The sequence below is a fragment of the Perca fluviatilis genome, chromosome 23 (assembly GCF_010015445.1).
Source record: "Perca fluviatilis chromosome 23, GENO_Pfluv_1.0, whole genome shotgun sequence".
Lineage (NCBI taxonomy): Eukaryota > Metazoa > Chordata > Actinopteri > Perciformes > Percidae > Perca > Perca fluviatilis.
The window spans coordinates 27,110,352-27,128,657 of record NC_053134.1 but is presented as its reverse complement, the minus strand read 5'-3'; the positions used below and the strand labels follow the sequence as shown (position 1 = coordinate 27,128,657).

General features: G+C 39.5%; 1 protein-coding gene across 1 annotated transcript in view; it reads left to right on the top strand.

Moving 5' to 3' along the window:
• The window catches only part of cog5 (component of oligomeric golgi complex 5), a 113,847-nt gene that overhangs the window by 36,460 nt on the left and 59,081 nt on the right, over nucleotides 1-18,306 (top strand). Inside the window, exon 7 of the mRNA XM_039791350.1 lies at nucleotides 3,347-3,477. Within this exon, the coding sequence (XP_039647284.1) occupies nucleotides 3,347-3,477 (131 nt within the window). The remainder of the gene's footprint in view (nucleotides 1-3,346; nucleotides 3,478-18,306) is intronic.

The following is an 18,306-nucleotide window of genomic DNA, read 5'->3' as shown; positions in this document are numbered from 1 at the left end:
AGAGACTAATTAATGTGTTAATACAAAGAATATTTATTATAATCAGTTCACAGATATGAGTACAAACGAAACTTCACCCTTCTGAACTAAGAGGTTCTGCTTCAAAGTGAAGTTTAAACAGACTGAAATGTCCAGGCTCACTCCCCACTAATGATTCATTTATTTCTGCATGTATTTATTTATTTAACGAGACTTTTAAGTCGTGTTTTCGGTGATCCACAGTCCGAGATCCCGCCAGACTCCCTTTAGGAAACCTGTGATTTAAACTTCAGCAGGCTGTGACAGTCCGCTCCGTTTAGTCCTGGATCTGATTCTCCGGGCTTCCCTTCCCTCCAGGCGGGCCCCAGCAATACGGCCTGGGTCTCCAGCTGCGTGGTGTCGGTTTTGGCTCCCAGGAATGGGCAGTGAGCTCCAGGTCCTGCAGCTGCAGACGGACTCAGCGCCCCCTGCTGTAGCTTCGATCCGGCCGCGGCTGTCGATGGGTTCCCTGTTTTTCCAATGTTTCCGTCAGGTCCGCGTCATATTAAAACTCCAAAAACACCAAAGCCACCGTTAAAAGTCACCATAAACTTCATTCAGCCGCTCATCTCACAACAACACAAATTGGCTACGCCACCAACAACACCTCATCACTTCCGTGTGGTGGTACATTCCCTTTCCGTGAAGAATCTGTCATTTGTAAATTTGTTTCGGGACTGGTAAAAGTGTTTTGCATCTTGTTAATTTGTTTTCTAAAATGTAAATTTGTTTTCGAAAATGTAAATTTGTTTTCTAAAATGTTATTTTGTTTTACAAAATGTAAATTTGTTTTCTAAAACGTAAATTTGTTTTCAAAAATGTTATTTTGTTTTCCAAAATGTAAATTTGTTTTCTAAAACGTAAATTTGTTTTCGAAAATGTTATTTTGTTTTCCAAAATGTAAATTTGTTTTCTAAAATGTTATTTTGTTTTCCAAAATGTAAATTTGTTTTCTAAAATGTTATTTTGTTTTCCAAAATGTAAATTTGTTTTCCAAAATGTAAATTTGTTTTCCAAAATGTAAATTTGTTTTCCAAAATGTAAATTTGTCTCGAGCTTTGTAAAAGTGTTTCATTCTTTGTAATGTTGCATTGCACTTCCCGGCCACCGTACCAGACCTCTGAATTGCTTCAGACATCTGATGATGGCATCTGTTTCCCTGGTTGGAAAACCAGTCAACTAATCGGTGCTTTGTAGGCAGGACTATGAAGGGGAACGTCCTTTTCCTTCATAGCTAGCCAGCTAGCTAGCTAGCTCCAAACTACAGTCATGAAAAACAGCGAGAGAAAAACCGATTGTTACAGCTGTACAGGTTGTTGTAAGTCGAGTTTAGACAAAGCTCTAACTAGTCTGGGAGTAATCAGCCGGTACAAAGAAAAACGTAGTTTGTTCATGTTTGTCAAATCTTCAGCTCTCCTGTCACTAGTTCCATGTAGCCATACATTTTTTACTTCAGACTGTTGTACAATGTTGCCAGAAGGCGGTTGCAACAGCAGGCCGTGGTTTAATCACATACACCAATCTGCTGTCTGTCTTCTCCCATCATATCTTAGCCATGTCTTCCTATTCCAGCCTGCTCATATCTCTGCCTGGCCCTGTTTTATTTTTCTTCTTGGCTTAATAAACTTCCCACACAAGTCATGACTGCAGAGTCACTGCGTCCAAACTCTTAAGAGACACTTGATGTTCGCCAGATCCTCCTCATACTTTCTATGAAAAACAGCATTATCCATCACATTTTCTAATGCACTTAAAGCCTTACACACTGGTTATTAAAGCTTGTTTTACTGTTTTGCCTATTTGTAAATGACTGAGTGAATGGTAGCGTTAGCGTTTGTTCAAGGTGCTCACAATTTGTTGGACAAAATCACACATATTGACGGATTTATTTCAATTGCAATTTTGTATCGGCCCAAAACAAGATTCAGTTGCAAGACAAGTCAATATTTCCTCCTCTAATGCACAAGCAAGCTTTCCAAAGCAGGTGGGTGGACAAACAATGCAGGGGAAAAGCAGAATGGAAATGTTTAACACGCAGCAGAAGTGCTATGTACTTCTTTGAAAGTGTTGCTGACAAATCTGTCAAGCTGACTAGTCCCGCTGTCATCATTTCTGTCAACGGTATGCAAATTAAATAACAGAAATATGATTTTATCACAAAGATGTGTTGATGAAGTTTTAGACTGACTGGGCTGTTGGGAAAGTGATTGAAAAAACATAGTCTTTGTTAGGAGATTTGAACATGATTTTTGCATGTCTTCGTGAAATGTCCAGTGCTGCATCTAACAATTATTACGATTATTTCTGATTTCTTGATTAATCCATTAGTTGTTTTCTCTATAAAATATCAGAAAATGGTGAAAAATGTCAATCAGTGTTTCCTAAAGCCCAAGATGACATCCTCAAATGTCTTGTTTTGTCCACAACTCAAAGATACATCGGCTGGACATCGCAATCGACAAATAAGGTGACATGCGCCGATGGCAACAGCCGATGCTTATCCATTTTGCGCTGCCTTAATGTTGTTAGTTGGTCAGACTACCCAGCTTAAAAAAATAATGATCCTGTGACATTTGAAGTGTACAACCATTAACTGAAAGTTAGTCTCGCTTTGCCAGACCTTCCTTCACAGCGCTGTGGAGGAAGGTCTAGCTAGTCCACACAGCATTCTGACATGAACCTGTCATGAACACATGACACAGTCATGACACATGAATCCTAACTCTAACCCTGACCATAACTTGTCTGACAAAAACCAAATGACGCTTACTAAAAGAAGCGTTATGTCATAAACGTTTATGACTTGTTTATAATGTTTATGACACGTTCATGACTTATGTAGATACCTTCAAGTAAAGTGTAACTGAAGAAACCAGAACATTTTCACATTTAAGAAGGTGGAATCAGAGAACTTTAACGTTTTTCTTTCATAAAAAAAGACAAACTGATTAATTGATTATCAAAATAGTTACAACTAATCGATTAATCTTTGCAGCTCTAGAAATACAATTTTTTAATGCCTATGCCCCGACGACAGCTGTGGCCGGAGACATTATGTTTTCGGTTGTCCGTCCGTCCTATTCTTGTGTAACGTATAAATATTTGTATCTGCAAAAGTGCAGCCCTGGTGAAAATACTTGGGAACCACGGCTATATAAAGCTTTGGTAGCTGCTTCTGCGGGAAATGCCCTAAATAATCAGTAAATAAGACTTAACTCTCAGTCAAAGTCTCAGTCTCAGTTAGTTTATCAAATTATATCCCAAAACTGTTGTTTGTTTGAAAAAAAAACGAAGATTAAATACTGGATATTTGTCTGTGTCTGTGTAGACTATCTGTCACAAGGTGTGGATCTGAGCGGCATTGAGGTGATTGAGAATGACTTGCTGCTGATCAGCAGAGCCAGGCTGGAGGTAGAGAACCAGGCCAAGAGACTGCTGGAGCAGGGCATGGAGATCCAGGTACATACACAACACTCATACAAAAAAAACTGAACTATTTACTTTTGGTTACAATTGTTGGTTTGTGAGTATTCATTTTCAGGAACAAATAAAATATCTGTGAAGTTTTGGAATCAAATCTACAAACCCTAAAATAGTGGCCTGGTCTGGCTTCTACATTTTTGGCTTACTTTGAGGACCGTTGAATAATAATAAAAGGGAATGCCTCCATGGAAATGCACGAGCCGTGTGACAAGCAGCCCTGTCATTCCACCCAGCTGTTATTTCGGTTCCCTGGGAGTTAACATTGCATATTTACTCTTTTAAAGGAGTAAATGGGTCATAGAAATGAAAACACCCCTACAGATTACACTACACTACGCTTGGATCAATAAGTAGAGATGATTTCTAAAAAGCATTTAGTTGTTTATTTTTATTATTTGCTGTTGTGATCTTCTATTTCCAGACTAGTGAATATCTCGTGACATCACAGATGCCCGTTGTGTATTTCAATTCTTCCTAGGTCTTACACTTTCTTTTGTGTGTATTTGAGCTTTTAGATAAAAAAAAAAGTTGTTGGTTCAGAGTAAAATAGAAAGACAAAGGAAGAAGAGAGATAAGCACTTTGTATATGTGTCGTCCTGTAAAACATGTGAGAGAGGGAGCACATGTGAGCTCTGCTAACCTTCATCTGCCCCAGAAAGCCTTCTTCTCAAGGGGACAGTGTCCTATTAAAGAGAGTTTGTTCTTCCGTGTGTATGTGACAGTCTGTTCAGTGTCCATGATGGCATATTGCCCAGAAGAGGGTTGTAGTGGTGGTGCAGCCATGTTCTGCTTAGCTCTTCGCCGACATGGAGGGATGATAAAATGTTGATCAGGTTAGTCTCTCTATGACTAAGAGCACAAGTCACAGCCTTCATCTCACATGCTCTAATTACACCTCTCATCATGCTGTTGATCAGCTTTCATTTCCATTTCTACCTACTGCAGGAAATGGAGAAAACCTAATGAAAACAGTCAAAGTGTTGACAGCTGGTTTGTGGTCTATCCTGAAAGAGTTGTTGCTGTTGAGTTTTAAGTGTTATTTTTAGATGCTTGGATTTGATTCCTCTTCATGTTTATGCATGATTAATCTAACCGCACTCGCGATGTCACGCTGTGCGATTACATGTCCGCAACATTTGTGCGATTTAATTAGGGCTGCACGATTTGGAGAAAGTCATATTACGATTGCGATGTACCAGACTGTGATTGCGATATAATGCTATCATGAGTCTACTTGCTTGATTATCAAGGAAAATGCACAAAATCCTGTATGTATTGAAACATAAAAAGTTAAATGAGCACAAGAAGAAATGCATAAACAAAAATTGTGCAATAGTTTTTTTTTTTAAATAACTTCATATTTAACTAGTAAATTGTTACTAACTAAATTAAACCAAACATCTTTCCAAAATAGACATTTTTGATTTGCTCAAAAGTACAAATGAAATAAATAGAACAGGCCCCCCCTACTTTGCACATCTAGAACGTGAGACAGGTGCGTCAGAGGGGGATAAGTAAGTCAAAAGTTGCAAAGAAACCCCCGCATACTGTCTAAGTTGCAAAAAATAAATGTAATGGTAGGCAACGTTTCGGTACAAGACCATCATCTGGCAAAATGAATGAAGGGAGTTCCTTTACAACTTGTGAAAGTTTTTTTCAAAAATTAAAATGCCTTAACATTAATCCAATCTATTATTAGCTAATATAAATCAGCCTATTTGTGAAAAACACATTACTGCTAGGCCTACTGGCCTATAGGTAAGGTAGTCACTAAGGTAGCCATCCACAGATGCAGTTAATCCTAAAGTTTCACTGTCACATGTATGTTTTATAAAATCATACCAACAATTATTTGTATAGATTAGTTTTCTATGCACTAAAAGGTATTTATAAAGGCTTTAGGCCCTGTTTAATATGCAACTTAACTTTATAAAATATGTAGTAGGGAGTCCCTGCTGATGGGTCCGTGGCTTAAAAAAACGTTGAAGACCCCTGATTTAGAAGACAAAAACACTCTATACTTGTGGTCTGACATGTTTTTCATAGTGCGTATAATTTACATTGCACCAACATTTTTTACTTGTACTAGATCTGGCCAAAATTAAAGTAATGCACAGTGAAAATACTTTTGAACTACTACTGAGAGAGAGAGAAAAAAATAAAAAATTATTTTCAAATAAATATAAAAAATATAGGGAAAGCACTAAAATCCCATATGAGGTGGGTCCTGTGTCCAGTGTAGGGATACATTTTGGTATTACATTTAAATTACTGGGACACATTACATGGAAGTTATTGGGGGAAAAAATGCCATTATTTTCTTGCATTATTTACATTTATGTAAATTGACTGCATTTATATAATGCTTTTCTAGTTCACTGAAAGCGCATTACACACTACAAGACCATTCACACTCACACACACAGACACACACACACACACCGTCAATTGCCAGTTGATAAGTACGCTACCTTTGAGGTGCTAGCATTTTAGGTTGATTTGTCCTACCCACTGATTTGTGCACTGGTGTATAGACCCCCGAAGTACAATAAGGACTTTATCAGGGAATTTTCAGAGTTTCTATCCTTGATTGTGCCCAACTCAGATAATATAATAATATCCATGTCTGTTGTCCATCAGAGCCTTTAGTTTGCCAGTTTCTACTGTTAGATTGTTGACTGGTACCAGAAGGAGGGATCATATCTCCCCGATATTGGCTTCTCTTCACTGGTTACTGGTCAAATATAGAATCAATTTCGTTTTTAAGGCATTACATGGTTTGGCCCCTTTATATATTGCTGATCTCCTTCCCCTACATCATTCCTCCAGGAACCTAAGATGGTCCAGTTCCTTTTAGCTATTCCACAGTCTGGGATGAAAACAAAGGGTGATGGTGCCTTCTCCGTTGTGGCCCAGAGACTCTGGAACAAACTTCCCTTTCATATTAGGTCCTCCTCTACTGCAGAGATCTTTAAGTGTCGTCTTAATACACATTTTTATTCTTTGGCGTATGATTTAGTTTAGGGACATTTGTATAGAAGTGTGATTTTTGTATGATGTTCATTGTGTCTCTATTTTTGTCTTCCATTGTTTTCATAGCATAATATAACTTTGTTCACCCTAGGTTGGTTTTAAATGTGCTCTATAAATAAATTGACTTGACTTGCGCGCACACACACACACACACACACACACACACACACACACACACACACACACACACACACACACACACACACACTGGTGGTCGAGGCTGCCATACAAGGTGCCACCTGCTCATCAGATAAACATTCACTCGTTTACACACCAGTGACCACTCTACCCCCAGAGCCACAGCCGCCCAATGTAAATGATGTCAAATAAATGAGCTACACTTCATTAGTAATGAAAATAAGTCTGCTACATGAGTTATATGAGTAATATTGGCAAGTCAGACTAAGCATGAAGGTATTGAAAAAACATTGGTTTTGTGTTTATTCTTTTGTTTTTTTTACTTTTTTGTGGCATTTTTGGCCTTTATTTTTGACAGGACAGCTTAGACATGAAAGGGGAGAGAGAGGGGTAATGACATGCAGCAAAGGGCCACAGGCTGGAACCGAACCCACAGCGCAGCCGCTGCATCGAGGACTGAGCCTCCTATATCTGGGCGCACGCTCTACCAGCTGAGCTAACCAGGCGCCTGGTTTTGTGTTATTTAAACGGTAGTCTCGCATTGCCAGACCTGTCCACGGCGCTGTATCAGATTGTGGAAGGGAAGCAGAATGCCTGACATCTGATGCTTGAGAGATGTGCCGTTTTGTTATGTGGTCAAGGGGTGCCAGCCAGGTCTCTCTCCCAGGAGAGGTTTAGGATTTCTCATTTCATTTAAAGTTTGGTTATGTTTTAGTCATTTGTAGTTTTTGGTTAGAATATTTAAATCAAACTCCACAAGGGTGCACATAAATTAAAAAATACACCCTTTAATTAAATTACTTTAAAACTAGCAATAACAACACAACACACAATGAAGTGGCAAAATCAAATGTTGATATATTTATAGGTTTTTCAAAACACTCAAAATCCCACAGTCCCATAGGGGTGTGCATCTCTCCGATACGGTTCAGGGACAATGCATTTTAATATGGAACGATTCAGTGCGATTCGATGAGATACGATTCCATCTGAAATACAGTTAATATTCATTTAATGGAAACATTCATTTTCCTTTGTTAATTAAAATAAGCCAATTCTATAAAAGAAGCATTGCCTACCTTCAAATAAATATGTATTGTGTAAAAAGTGACCGGGGAATAGCAAAGATAGGACATGCTGTATAGTATATAATAACTTATATGGTATAACTTTAATTTAATTAGCTAGCCACTTAAAATCCAATAACATCCACATCAGCTCCATGTTAAAATTGCAGCAGAGATTATACTTTTTAAGGCGACTGAGACTGTATGGAGTAAGTAGCCAGATCATGCTTATGTTCTACCGGGCGATTCTGGAGAGCATTATTAGATATGGAATTACAGCATGGTTTGGCAACCTAACAGTGCAGCTAAAAAGCAGGCTGGTCAGCACACACAAGGCAGCTATGAGGATAATAGGGAGGAAAGAGTACAAGCCCATACAGAGCTTGTATGAGCAAGTAGTCAGAAAACAAGCTGAAAGAATCACCGCAGACTCACTACATCCTCTCTTCCCTGAATATGAACTTCTGCCATCAGGCAGAAGATTCCGTGTGCCAAGATGTAAAACAAACAGACTAAAGTTATCATTTATTCCAACTTCTGTTAAGCTGCTGAACTCCAATAGTACATTTTAGTCCAGCAGAGCAGGGGTGCAGTAAATACCCCAGCTATTTTAGCATTTCGCACTTTAATTATTACAGTTAATTCTCAGGATGTTGTGCTTTCTGTGCTGTCATGTGTGTCCTCTTTGTCTTTTGTGCTTTTGTGCTTTTGTGTCCTTGTGTCTCAGGACGCTGTGCTGATCTCACTTTTATGTTGATTTTATTTTATTTCACTTTATTTGACTGTATTTAACTTGAGAATGTTTTTATGTTACATATTGTCTGTGTTGTGAAGCAACGGATGTGGCACTGTGCCCAAGACAAATTTCCCCTCGGGGACAATAAAGTGTATTCTATTCTATTCTATTCTATTAAATGAAACCGCCTCCTTGCTACTGTAATCTTAGAGACAGTAACTCAAACATAGGTCCGTGTTACACAGCCATTGGGAGCACTCCAATAATAATCATATACAGTGTCATTACGTGAGTGAATATGAACACAATAATACTGCGCTAGATGACTTTTATGCTAATGTCGTATAGTCTAAATGAACATCTTAGAACTAGGGCTGGGCGATATGGAGAAAATCAAATATCACGATATTGTTGACCAAATACCTCGATATCAATACCGCAATGATATTGTAGTGTTGACTATTGGTGCTTTCACAAAATATTTAGTGGGAATGCTGTTCTACAGCATTCCAACTATTGTTGTTTCTGTCGGCCATTTTCTTTATTTTTCTTCTGCTTATTCCCTCTTCCGTACGTTTTTTGGCTCTCTGTAACTTCTGCATACTTTCACCTATTTAAACCATTCAACTTTTCAAATGTTCAGCTCTTTCAGCTAATGATGGGACTTCTTCAACTTTTTTTCTACTATTTATACTTTTTCAAATTTTAAGCTTTTTAACACTTTTTTTTAACATTGAAGTGAATGAGAGCAGCCTTCAACAACTTGAAATCCTCTTCTGCTTCAACATGTATCTCCTCCTACATTCTTCCACCTACAGACGTGATTCAAAATGTAAAATGTTCACAAAATATTCAGGTATTCGGGGTGTGCTCAGTGTTTTGATATCTTTTACAGTTTTTGTGAAAAATCTGTTTAAGTTTAGTGATTATTTCAGGAAATTTTATCGATTAAACAGGGTGTGTATTGCGTTTGCTAGAGTGGATGACATCACAGCTAGAGGGTGAAGCTTCGAAAAAATTATCTTAGTTCCTTGTCTGTAAACTGCTCTCACGCCCACAATATCTACTTGTCATACACAATTTATACATCAAAACGTAGGTATTTTTGTCTAGTTTCAGAAAATCTGCTCAGTTTTGTGATACGCCTTTTACTTTTGGCTGGTTGAGCTTCCAAATGACAAGATGTCCATATCGTTCTCCATTGGCTTCAATGATCAAACTCCTAGATATTTCCCAGCGAAACACTGAACGAACCACTTTTTGAAATCGCTGATATGACCACATTTTTACGTTTATCCATATAAATTTTATACCGATACGTTCACAAAGGCCTTGTGATGCTCAGGATCACGTCATTTGACTGATAGCAGTTATGGTGTTGTTCCACAGTGAGGCTTTGTTTGGGGAGCTCCGCTCTCAGGGACTCTGAATAGCTGCAGCACAGCACGCTGACAGATTCAGCAGGTGACAGGCTCGTTAAGCGATTACAGACATCAAAGCAAGTAAACATTCCCAGGCCATGGTTACCATGACAACACTTTCACAGACACACACCCAGATACTACAGGCAGTAATATGAACAGTAGTCTATACAGATACTACAGGTAGTAATATGAACAGTAGTTATACAGATACTACAGGCAGTAATATGAACAGTATTATAAGATACTACAGGGTAATATGAAGTAGTTTAGATACTAGCAGTATATGATAGTTTAAGTTAGCATTTGTTAATAGGTAATTGAAGTATACAGATACTACAGGCAGTAATATGAACAGTAGTCTCTTTGGCCTTCCACTTCTGTCCGTCTGTCTTCTCTGTCTGTCCATCCTCTTTCTGTCCTCTTTCTTCTTTCCTCTTTCTGTCTTCTTTCCTCTTTCTGTCCTCTGTTCTCTTTCTGTCCTCTCGCTCTCTTTTCTCTTTCCTCTTTCTGTCCTCTGTTCTCTTTCCTCTTCCTTACCTCTTCGTTCCTCTCTGTCCTCTTTCTTCTTTCTTCTTTCTGTCCTCTTTCTGTCCTTTCTTCTTTCCTCTTTCTGTTCTCTTGCTCTCTGTTCTCTTTCCTCTTTCTGTCCTCTTTCTTCCCTCTTTATTCTTCCCTCTGTCCTCTGTCTTCTTTCTTTCCTCTTTCCTCTTTCTGTCCTCTCGCTCCCTGTCCTCTTTCCTCTTTCTGTCCTCTTTCTTCTTCCCTCTTTCTGTCCTCTCGCTCCCTGTCCTCTTTCCTCTTTCTTCTTCCCTCTTTCTGTCCTCTTTCCTCTTTCTGTACTCTTTCTTCCCTCTTTATTCTTCCCTCTGTCCTCTTTCTTCTTTCTTTCCTCTTTCCTCTTTCTGTCCTCTCGCTCCTTGTCTTCTTTCCTCTTTCTGTCCTCTTTCTTCTTCCCTCTTTCTGTCCTCTCGCTCCCTGTCCTCTTTCCTCTTTCTTTCCTCTTTCTTCTTCCCTCTTTCTGTCCTCTTTCTTCTTTCTGTCCTCTCGCTCCTGTTCTCTTTCCTCTTTCTTTCCTCTTTCTGTTCTCTTTCCTCTTTCTGTCCTCTTTCTTCCCTCTTTATTCTTCCCTCTGTCCTCTTTCTTCTTTCTTTCCTCTTTCTGTCCTCTTTCTTCTTCCCTCTTTCTGTCCTCTCGCTCCCTGTCCTCTTTCTGTCCTCTTTCTTCTTCCCTCTTTCTGTCCTCTCGCTCCCTGTCCTCTTTCCTCTTTCTGTCCTCTTTCTTCTTCCCTCTTTCTGTCCTTTTTCTTCTTTCTGTCCTCTCGCTCCCTGTCCTCTTTCCTCTTTCTTCTTCCCTCTTTCTGTCCTCTTTCTTCTTTCTGTCCTCTTTCTTTCTGTCTTCTTTCCTCTTTCTGTTCTCTTTCTTCTTTCCTTTCTGTCCTCTCGCTCTCTGTTGTCTTTCCTTTCTGTCATCTTCTTTCCTCTTTCTTCTTTCCTCTTTCTGTCCTCTTTCTTCTTTCTTTCCTCTTTCCTCTTTCTGTCCTCTCTCTCTCTGTTCTCTTTCCTCTTTCTGTCCTCTTTCTGTCCTCTTTCCTCTTTTCTGATCTCTTTCTTCTTTCCTCTTTCTGTCTTCTGTCCTCTTTCTTCTTTCCTCTTTCTGTCCTCTCGCTCCCTGTCCTCTTTCCTCTTTCTGTCCTCTTTCTTCTTCCCTCTTTCTGTCCTTTTTCTTCTTTCTGTCCTCTCGCTCCGTGTCCTCTTTCCTCTTTCTTCTTCCCTCTTTCTGTCCTCTTTCTTCTTTCTGTCCTCTTTCTTTCTGTCTTCTTTCTCTTTTTTTTCTTTTTCTTCTTTCCTTTCTGTCCTCTGCCTTCTCTGTTGTCTTTCCTTTCTGTCATCTTCTTTCCTCTTTCTTCTTTCCTCTTTCTGTCCTCTTTCTTCTTTCTTTCCTCTTTCCTCTTTCTGTCCTCTCGCTCTCTGTTCTCTTTCCTCTTTCTGTCCTCTTTCTTCTTTCCTCTTTCTGTCCTCTTTCCTCTTTCTGATCTCTTTCTTCTTTCCTCTTTCTGTCTTCTGTCCTCTTTCTTCTTTCCTCTTTCTTCTTTCTGTCCTCTTTCTACTTTCCTCTTTCTGTCCTCTTTCTTCTTTCCTCTTTCTTCTTTCTGTCCTCTTTCTTCTTTCCTCTTTCTGTCCTCTTTCTTCTTTCCTCTTTCTGTCCTCTGTTCTCTTTCTGTCCTCTCGCTCTCTTTTCTCTTTCCTCTTTCTGTCCTCTGTTCTCTTTCCTCTTCCTTTCCTCTTCGTTCCTCTCTGTCCTCTTTCTTCTTTCTTCTTTCTGTCCTCTTTCTGTCCTTTCTTCTTTCCTCTTTCTGTTCTCTTGCTCTCTGTTCTCTTTCCTCTTTCTGTCCTCTTTCTTCCCTCTTTATTCTTCCCTCTGTCCTCTTTCTTCTTTCTTTCCTCTTTCTGTCCTCTCGCTCCCTGTCCTCTTTCTTCTTTCTTCTTTCTGTCCTCTTTCTGTCCTTTCTTCTTTCCTCTTTCTGTTCTCTTGCTCTCTGTTCTCTTTCCTCTTTCTGTCCTCTTTCTTCTCTCTTTATTCTTCCCTCTGTCCTCTTTCTTCTTTCTTTCCTCTTTCCTCTTTCTGTCCTCTCTCTTCCTGTCCTCTTTCCTCTTTCTGTCCTCTTTCTTCTTCCCTCTTTCTGTCCTCCCTCCTCTTCTTTCTCTCTTTCTTCTTTCCTCTTTCTGTCCTCTTTCTTCTTTCTGTCCTCTTGCTCCTGTCCTCTTTCCTCTTTCTGTCCTCTTTCTTCCCTCTTTCTTCTTCCCTCTGTCCTCTTTCTTCTTTCTTTCCTCTTTCCTCTTTCTGTCCTCTCCTTCCTCTTTCCTCTTTCTGTCCTCTTTCTTCTTTCCTCTTTCTGTCCTCTCGCTCCCTGTCCTCTTTCCTCTTTCTGTCCTCTTTCTTCTTCCCTCTTTCTGTCCTCTTTCTTCTTTCTGTCCTCTCTCTTCCTGTTCTCTTTCCTCTTTCTGTCCTCTTTCTTCTCTCTTTATTCTTCCCTCTGTCCTCTTTCTTCTTTCTTTCCTCTTTCCTCTTTCTGTCCTCTTTCTTCTTTCCTCTTTCTGTCCTCTCGCTCCCTGTCCTCTTTCCTCTTTCTGTCCTCTTTCTTCTTCCCTCTTTCTGTCCTCTCGCTCCCTGTCCTCTTTCCTCTTTCTTCTTCCCTCTTTCTGTCCTCTTTCTTCTTTCTGTCCTCTTTCTTTCTGTCTTCTTTCCTCTTTCTGTTCTCTTTCTTCTTTCCTTTCTATCCTCTCGCTCTCTGTTGTCTTTCCTTTCTGTCATCTTCTTTCCTCTTTCTTCTTTCCTCTTTCTGTCCTCTTTCTTCTTTCTTTCCTCTTTCCTCTTTCTGTCCTCTCGCTCTCTGTTCTCTTTCCTCTTTCTGTCCTCTTTCTTCTTTCCTCTTTCTGTCTTCTGTCCTCTTTCTTCTTTCCTCTTTCTTCTTTCTGTCCTCTTTCCTCTTTTCCTCTTTCTGTCCTCTTTCTTCTTTCCTCTTTCTTCTTTCTGTCCTCTTTCTTCTTTCCACTTTCTGTCCTCTTTCTTCTTTCCTCTTTCTATCCTCTTTCTTCTTTCTGTCCTCTTTCCTCTTTCTATCCTCTTTCTTCTTTCTGTCCTCTTTCCTCTTTCTATCCTCTTTCTTCTTTCTGTCCTCTTTCCTCTTCATGTCCTCTGTTCTCTTTCCTCTTTCTGTTCTCTGTCCTCTTCCTTCTTCTTTCTTTTCTGTTCTCTTTCTCTGTTATCTTTCCTCTTTCTCTCCTATCTCTTTCCTCTTTCCTCTCTCCGTCCGTCCATCTGTCTGTCTGACAACTTCACCTTTTTCTTACACATTTTAACCAGCAATCCAGTTTAGCTATAACATAAGCTTTTCAAAAAAACTTAAATTATTCCACATATTTTGTACATTAGTGGTAGTATGATATGAAATTTAAAAACCATTCCTACTTTTTCAACTATTTTCACTACTTCATCTTCTTCTTACGGATTTAAGCTATTCATCCAGTTAGCTTTAGCAATTCAGCTATTCAGCATTCCCACGCATTTTCTGCAGGAAATGCATTTTCTAGTTACACAATGAGATTTTTGATAAATAATCATCAGTAATGTGGATATAATGACTAAGTGGGTAAAGGGAAATAATAGAACAGTTACAACAGTCTGGTAAGTTCAGAAAATGACATCACTTTACTGTAATGCAGCCTTTAAAACCAGGAAAAGGCACTACTTATGTCATATTATATTACCATATACAAAATCTTAGACGATATCTAGTCTCATATCACGATATCGATATAATATCGACATATTGCCCAGTTCTACTTAGGACATATAAACGTAAATGTAGACTTAACACACCCATATACATATCTATATATATTTATACCAGTCTACTCAAAGGTTTATGAACGCACACATGGAGGGATGACTCACAGACCGCAGCTAGTACAATTCACAATATCCACAATGTAACGTTATTCCTCTCAGCCACTTTCACCGCTAACTCCCAAAACGAAAAACTGCTGGCTAGTTTACGCAGCGCTATTCCGTTCGTCTCAGCCAACTGAATAGACAGATGGCATTTAGTAGTGTGTTCACTCACTAATTCATTTGAATCACGTTTACTGAGGGAAAAAACTTGACTGATGCAGATCTTTTTATATTAAAAGCCTTTTTAGCCGCCTTTTTTTATTTATTTATATATATATATACACACACACAACATCTGTGCAGGAAGTGTTGAGTTAATTCACAGTAGCTTGGTTATACACCAACCAGATGGCCGACCCTCGGCAGAAAAGCCAGTCGAAATGATCAGTCTCCCCGCGTTAGTCCAAAAAGTGCCACAGAACACACCAAAAAGACGAGACGTAATACATCTCCATAACAGCAGGCGGCACTACTCTGTATTGTTGCCCAAGAAATGAAAACCGGCAGCTGATTGGACGAACGCGTCACATGGGTTTGTTTTCTCCGGAAATTCAAAGCCAGACTGTCATGGCGGCCGTTCAGAATACGATCTCATGTTGTACTAAAATAGTTCACTGAAACGTGTTTCTGAAAACATTTTAAGCGAGAAATAGGCCATGCAGTTGCTGAATCTGTCTTCATTTCAGATCAACAAAGATTTTGATTTTGAGAGACTCTAGTCACCTCATTCCCCCATTTCCAGGTGAGTCCTGACTGCCGTGTCTCCGACTGAACATGTCAGGTCGGCCAAAATGAACGGCGACAGCCCCCCAGACTGACGACGGCACAGGACACACCGAACAGATTTGAGTCACTGACCTCGCCAGACTGTCCCACGGCCGATAATCGGCCCGTGTGTCCCGGCTATACACTGTGTGTGAATGTTTATCTGATGAGCAGGTGGCACCTTGTACGGCAGGAGTGTGTGCGTGCGTAGCTGGTGGTACTGTGTGAAGTAGCAGGATACTGGGACTCTACAGCAGTGATACTCAACTTGCGGGCCTTGTTGGGTGACTCGCCGACCATTTTGTAAATCAGGCCTGATGCCAGAATGCATAAAAAGGCATCAAATAAGAGCTTGTGTATAAAAAAAAAAGTGCAAGGGGAGGTTCAAAGGTCCAGCCTAAGCCCTGCATGTCCTCAAATCCAATCAGAATTTCAATGAAAAATAAGTTAGGGGCCCTTTAAATAATATATACTAAATAGTAATTCTTTTTTTATTTATTAATTGGCCCTTGGCCTCCTGTCATTTTGCAAAAATGTTCCCTGGGCAAAGCAGGTATACCTTTTTTCACTCTTACGTCTAGAGAAAATGAATTTTTTTTTTCAAAAATTGGACAGAAACTCACGCACACACACACACATCTCTCTCCCCTGTGTATTCCACCCTCAGTAGAAGTATTTTTAGCCTGACTACTGCTGGAGCAGCCTCGGCTAACAACTTCTGTCACTGTGTTATGTGTGTGGCCATATGGGGCTCTAGAGACACAGACACACAAACGCGTGCGCACACACACATATATAAGGGATTTTCTTATTGTGTTTTTTATTATGTAAGCAGTTGGACATGCTGCCTGGGCTGTGTGGGAGCCTCACCTCAGCGCTGTGATTGTGCCAGCAAAGACCATGTAGCCCATCTGTTCTGTCCACTCACATGACCCACGTAAAAAACCTCTCCTCTCCAACATCTTTTCAGAAATATGATATAATATCAATTGAGCCCAGTGGCTAAAAGTTGCACCAAACAGCAACTCTAGGCAGTGTTCAGACGATGTGACGCGCTGCCTCTCCAAAGTCCCTCTTTAAATGAGCAACTACATAAAGTGGGCAGCACCATCAGACCTGTCACTACTGCTAGCTACAGCAGCCAAGAAGTTCATCATCTCATAATGGGCATAAGTGTCTGTTTTACCGAAAGCTTAAATTGGCTCATGTTAATCATTTTTCCATCTATTTTGTGTCGCTTATCTGGGTCCAATTATTGGGGAAGTACTGAAAAAACCTGATATATTAATAATTCGAGGCCACATCGCCACCAACAGATTTTCCATTGTACTTTCATACAGCATGAGCGTGAAACGGGCATTGAAGTGCATTCCAGGTATTAAAGGGTATTAAAAGGGTATAAAAAGTCTTACATTTAACTTGGTGAACTCAGAAACCCCAAAAAAACAATAAGAGTCATAATAGTGGTGTATTCTCCAGGTCAGGAGTATTGATCTAATCTATTATAGGCTACAACTCAGGGTCAGAAATTACCACCTGCCAGTGCAGTATTGATCTAATCTATTATAGGCTACAACTCAGGGTCAGAAATTACCACATGCTATGTGGGTAAAATTGTCAAGGCCACTTTTGCGGACAGGGAAAACACACAACAGATAGAGAAGTTTGGTAAGGTTAGTGTATAATTGGATAGAGCTACACATTTGAAAGTTGCTCAAAACTAAAATGTATTGATAGTATATTTTAGCACGTAGGCGACTGATTTCACGTATGCAGGGGTGTGTTTGTGTGTACCGTACCCTTCCACCTCCAAAAAAAATAGGGCTTCCCCTAAAACCACAGTGTAATTTGAACACTGGAATTTAACTTCCATGTAATGTTTTTTGTGTAAATATATTGAACATTGAATGACAAAATTAAATGTTGTCTAAATGACCTAAATTCATTTAGACTTCATTTAGCCCATAGATTTCAAAAGTGGCCGATAACATTTGTAGTCCAAAAAAACACAGTGAAAAAATTACATTTCAGACCGTACAACCTACTTGAAATGGTATTCCTACCAGAGAAAAAATAAAATAAAAATTGAAATACTCAAAAATTGGGAATATTGAGATATTCAGGAAATGAGCTCAGAAAAGTGAGGTGAGAATTTGGCTATCAATCTCATGTGCATAGAGTCAGAAAGTGGTTAGACTAGCTTGTTTGGAGAGCCTGGCTCTGTCCAAATAAATAAAAAAAACACACACCTACAGTACCGCCACCTATACATCTCTGTGACTAACGTTGTCTCTAGTTTGTTTAATCTGTACACAACCAGAATTATTGAAATTACAATTTGTGGTTTTACTGGCCAATTATGGTAGTCTACCATCATGCCAGTACTTATTGTATGTGCAGCATCTCCACTTGTTGCCTTTGATAAGAAAAGGCAACTGGACTTGCTATAAAATTCTTGAAGGCGTTCTGCCTCTCATCCAAAAGGCTTCTTCTGTTCTGACTGACAAGTGGGGAGTTGCAGATATTTACCCTCTGGTGGGTTGTGTCACCTGAGGGTCTTGAGTCACATGGGAGTCGTAGAGAGTCGTTTGGAGTTGTTGGGCGTCGTAGGGAGTCATAGGGAGTCGTTGGGAGTTGTAGGGAGTAGTTAGGAGTCATTGGGAGTCATAGAGAAACGTTGGGAGCCTTTGGGAGTTGTTGGGAGTCGTACGGAGTTGTTGGGAGTCGTAGGGAGTCATAAAGAGTCGTAGGTAGACCTGCACAATAAATCGTTATAAAATTGCGATCTCGATTCGCCCCTGTTCACAATATAATTTTGAAATGACTTAGAGATATATATAAATATATTTTTCCCATGACATTTTTTAATTATGTAAAGACATGTTCAAGGAGTTCAGATAGAGCCTGTATCAGGGCCATATTTAGTTCAGTGTATTATAAGTCACTATTTTTGGTAGCCTACTGTACTTAAATGGCCAGTATGTGCTTTTTTTTATTTTTTCATTGAAGCCTCTATGTTTACAGGCTTGTGCTGATGCGCAATGTGCTATAGGTGCCCAAAAAAAATCTATGTTTAGTACTGCCAATTTGTTTTGTATTGTCATGGTTCATGTGTGCAATAAACATTACACTTCATGAGAAAAAAATCATGGCAGAGAATCGTGATATCAATTCTAAGCTAAAAAATTGT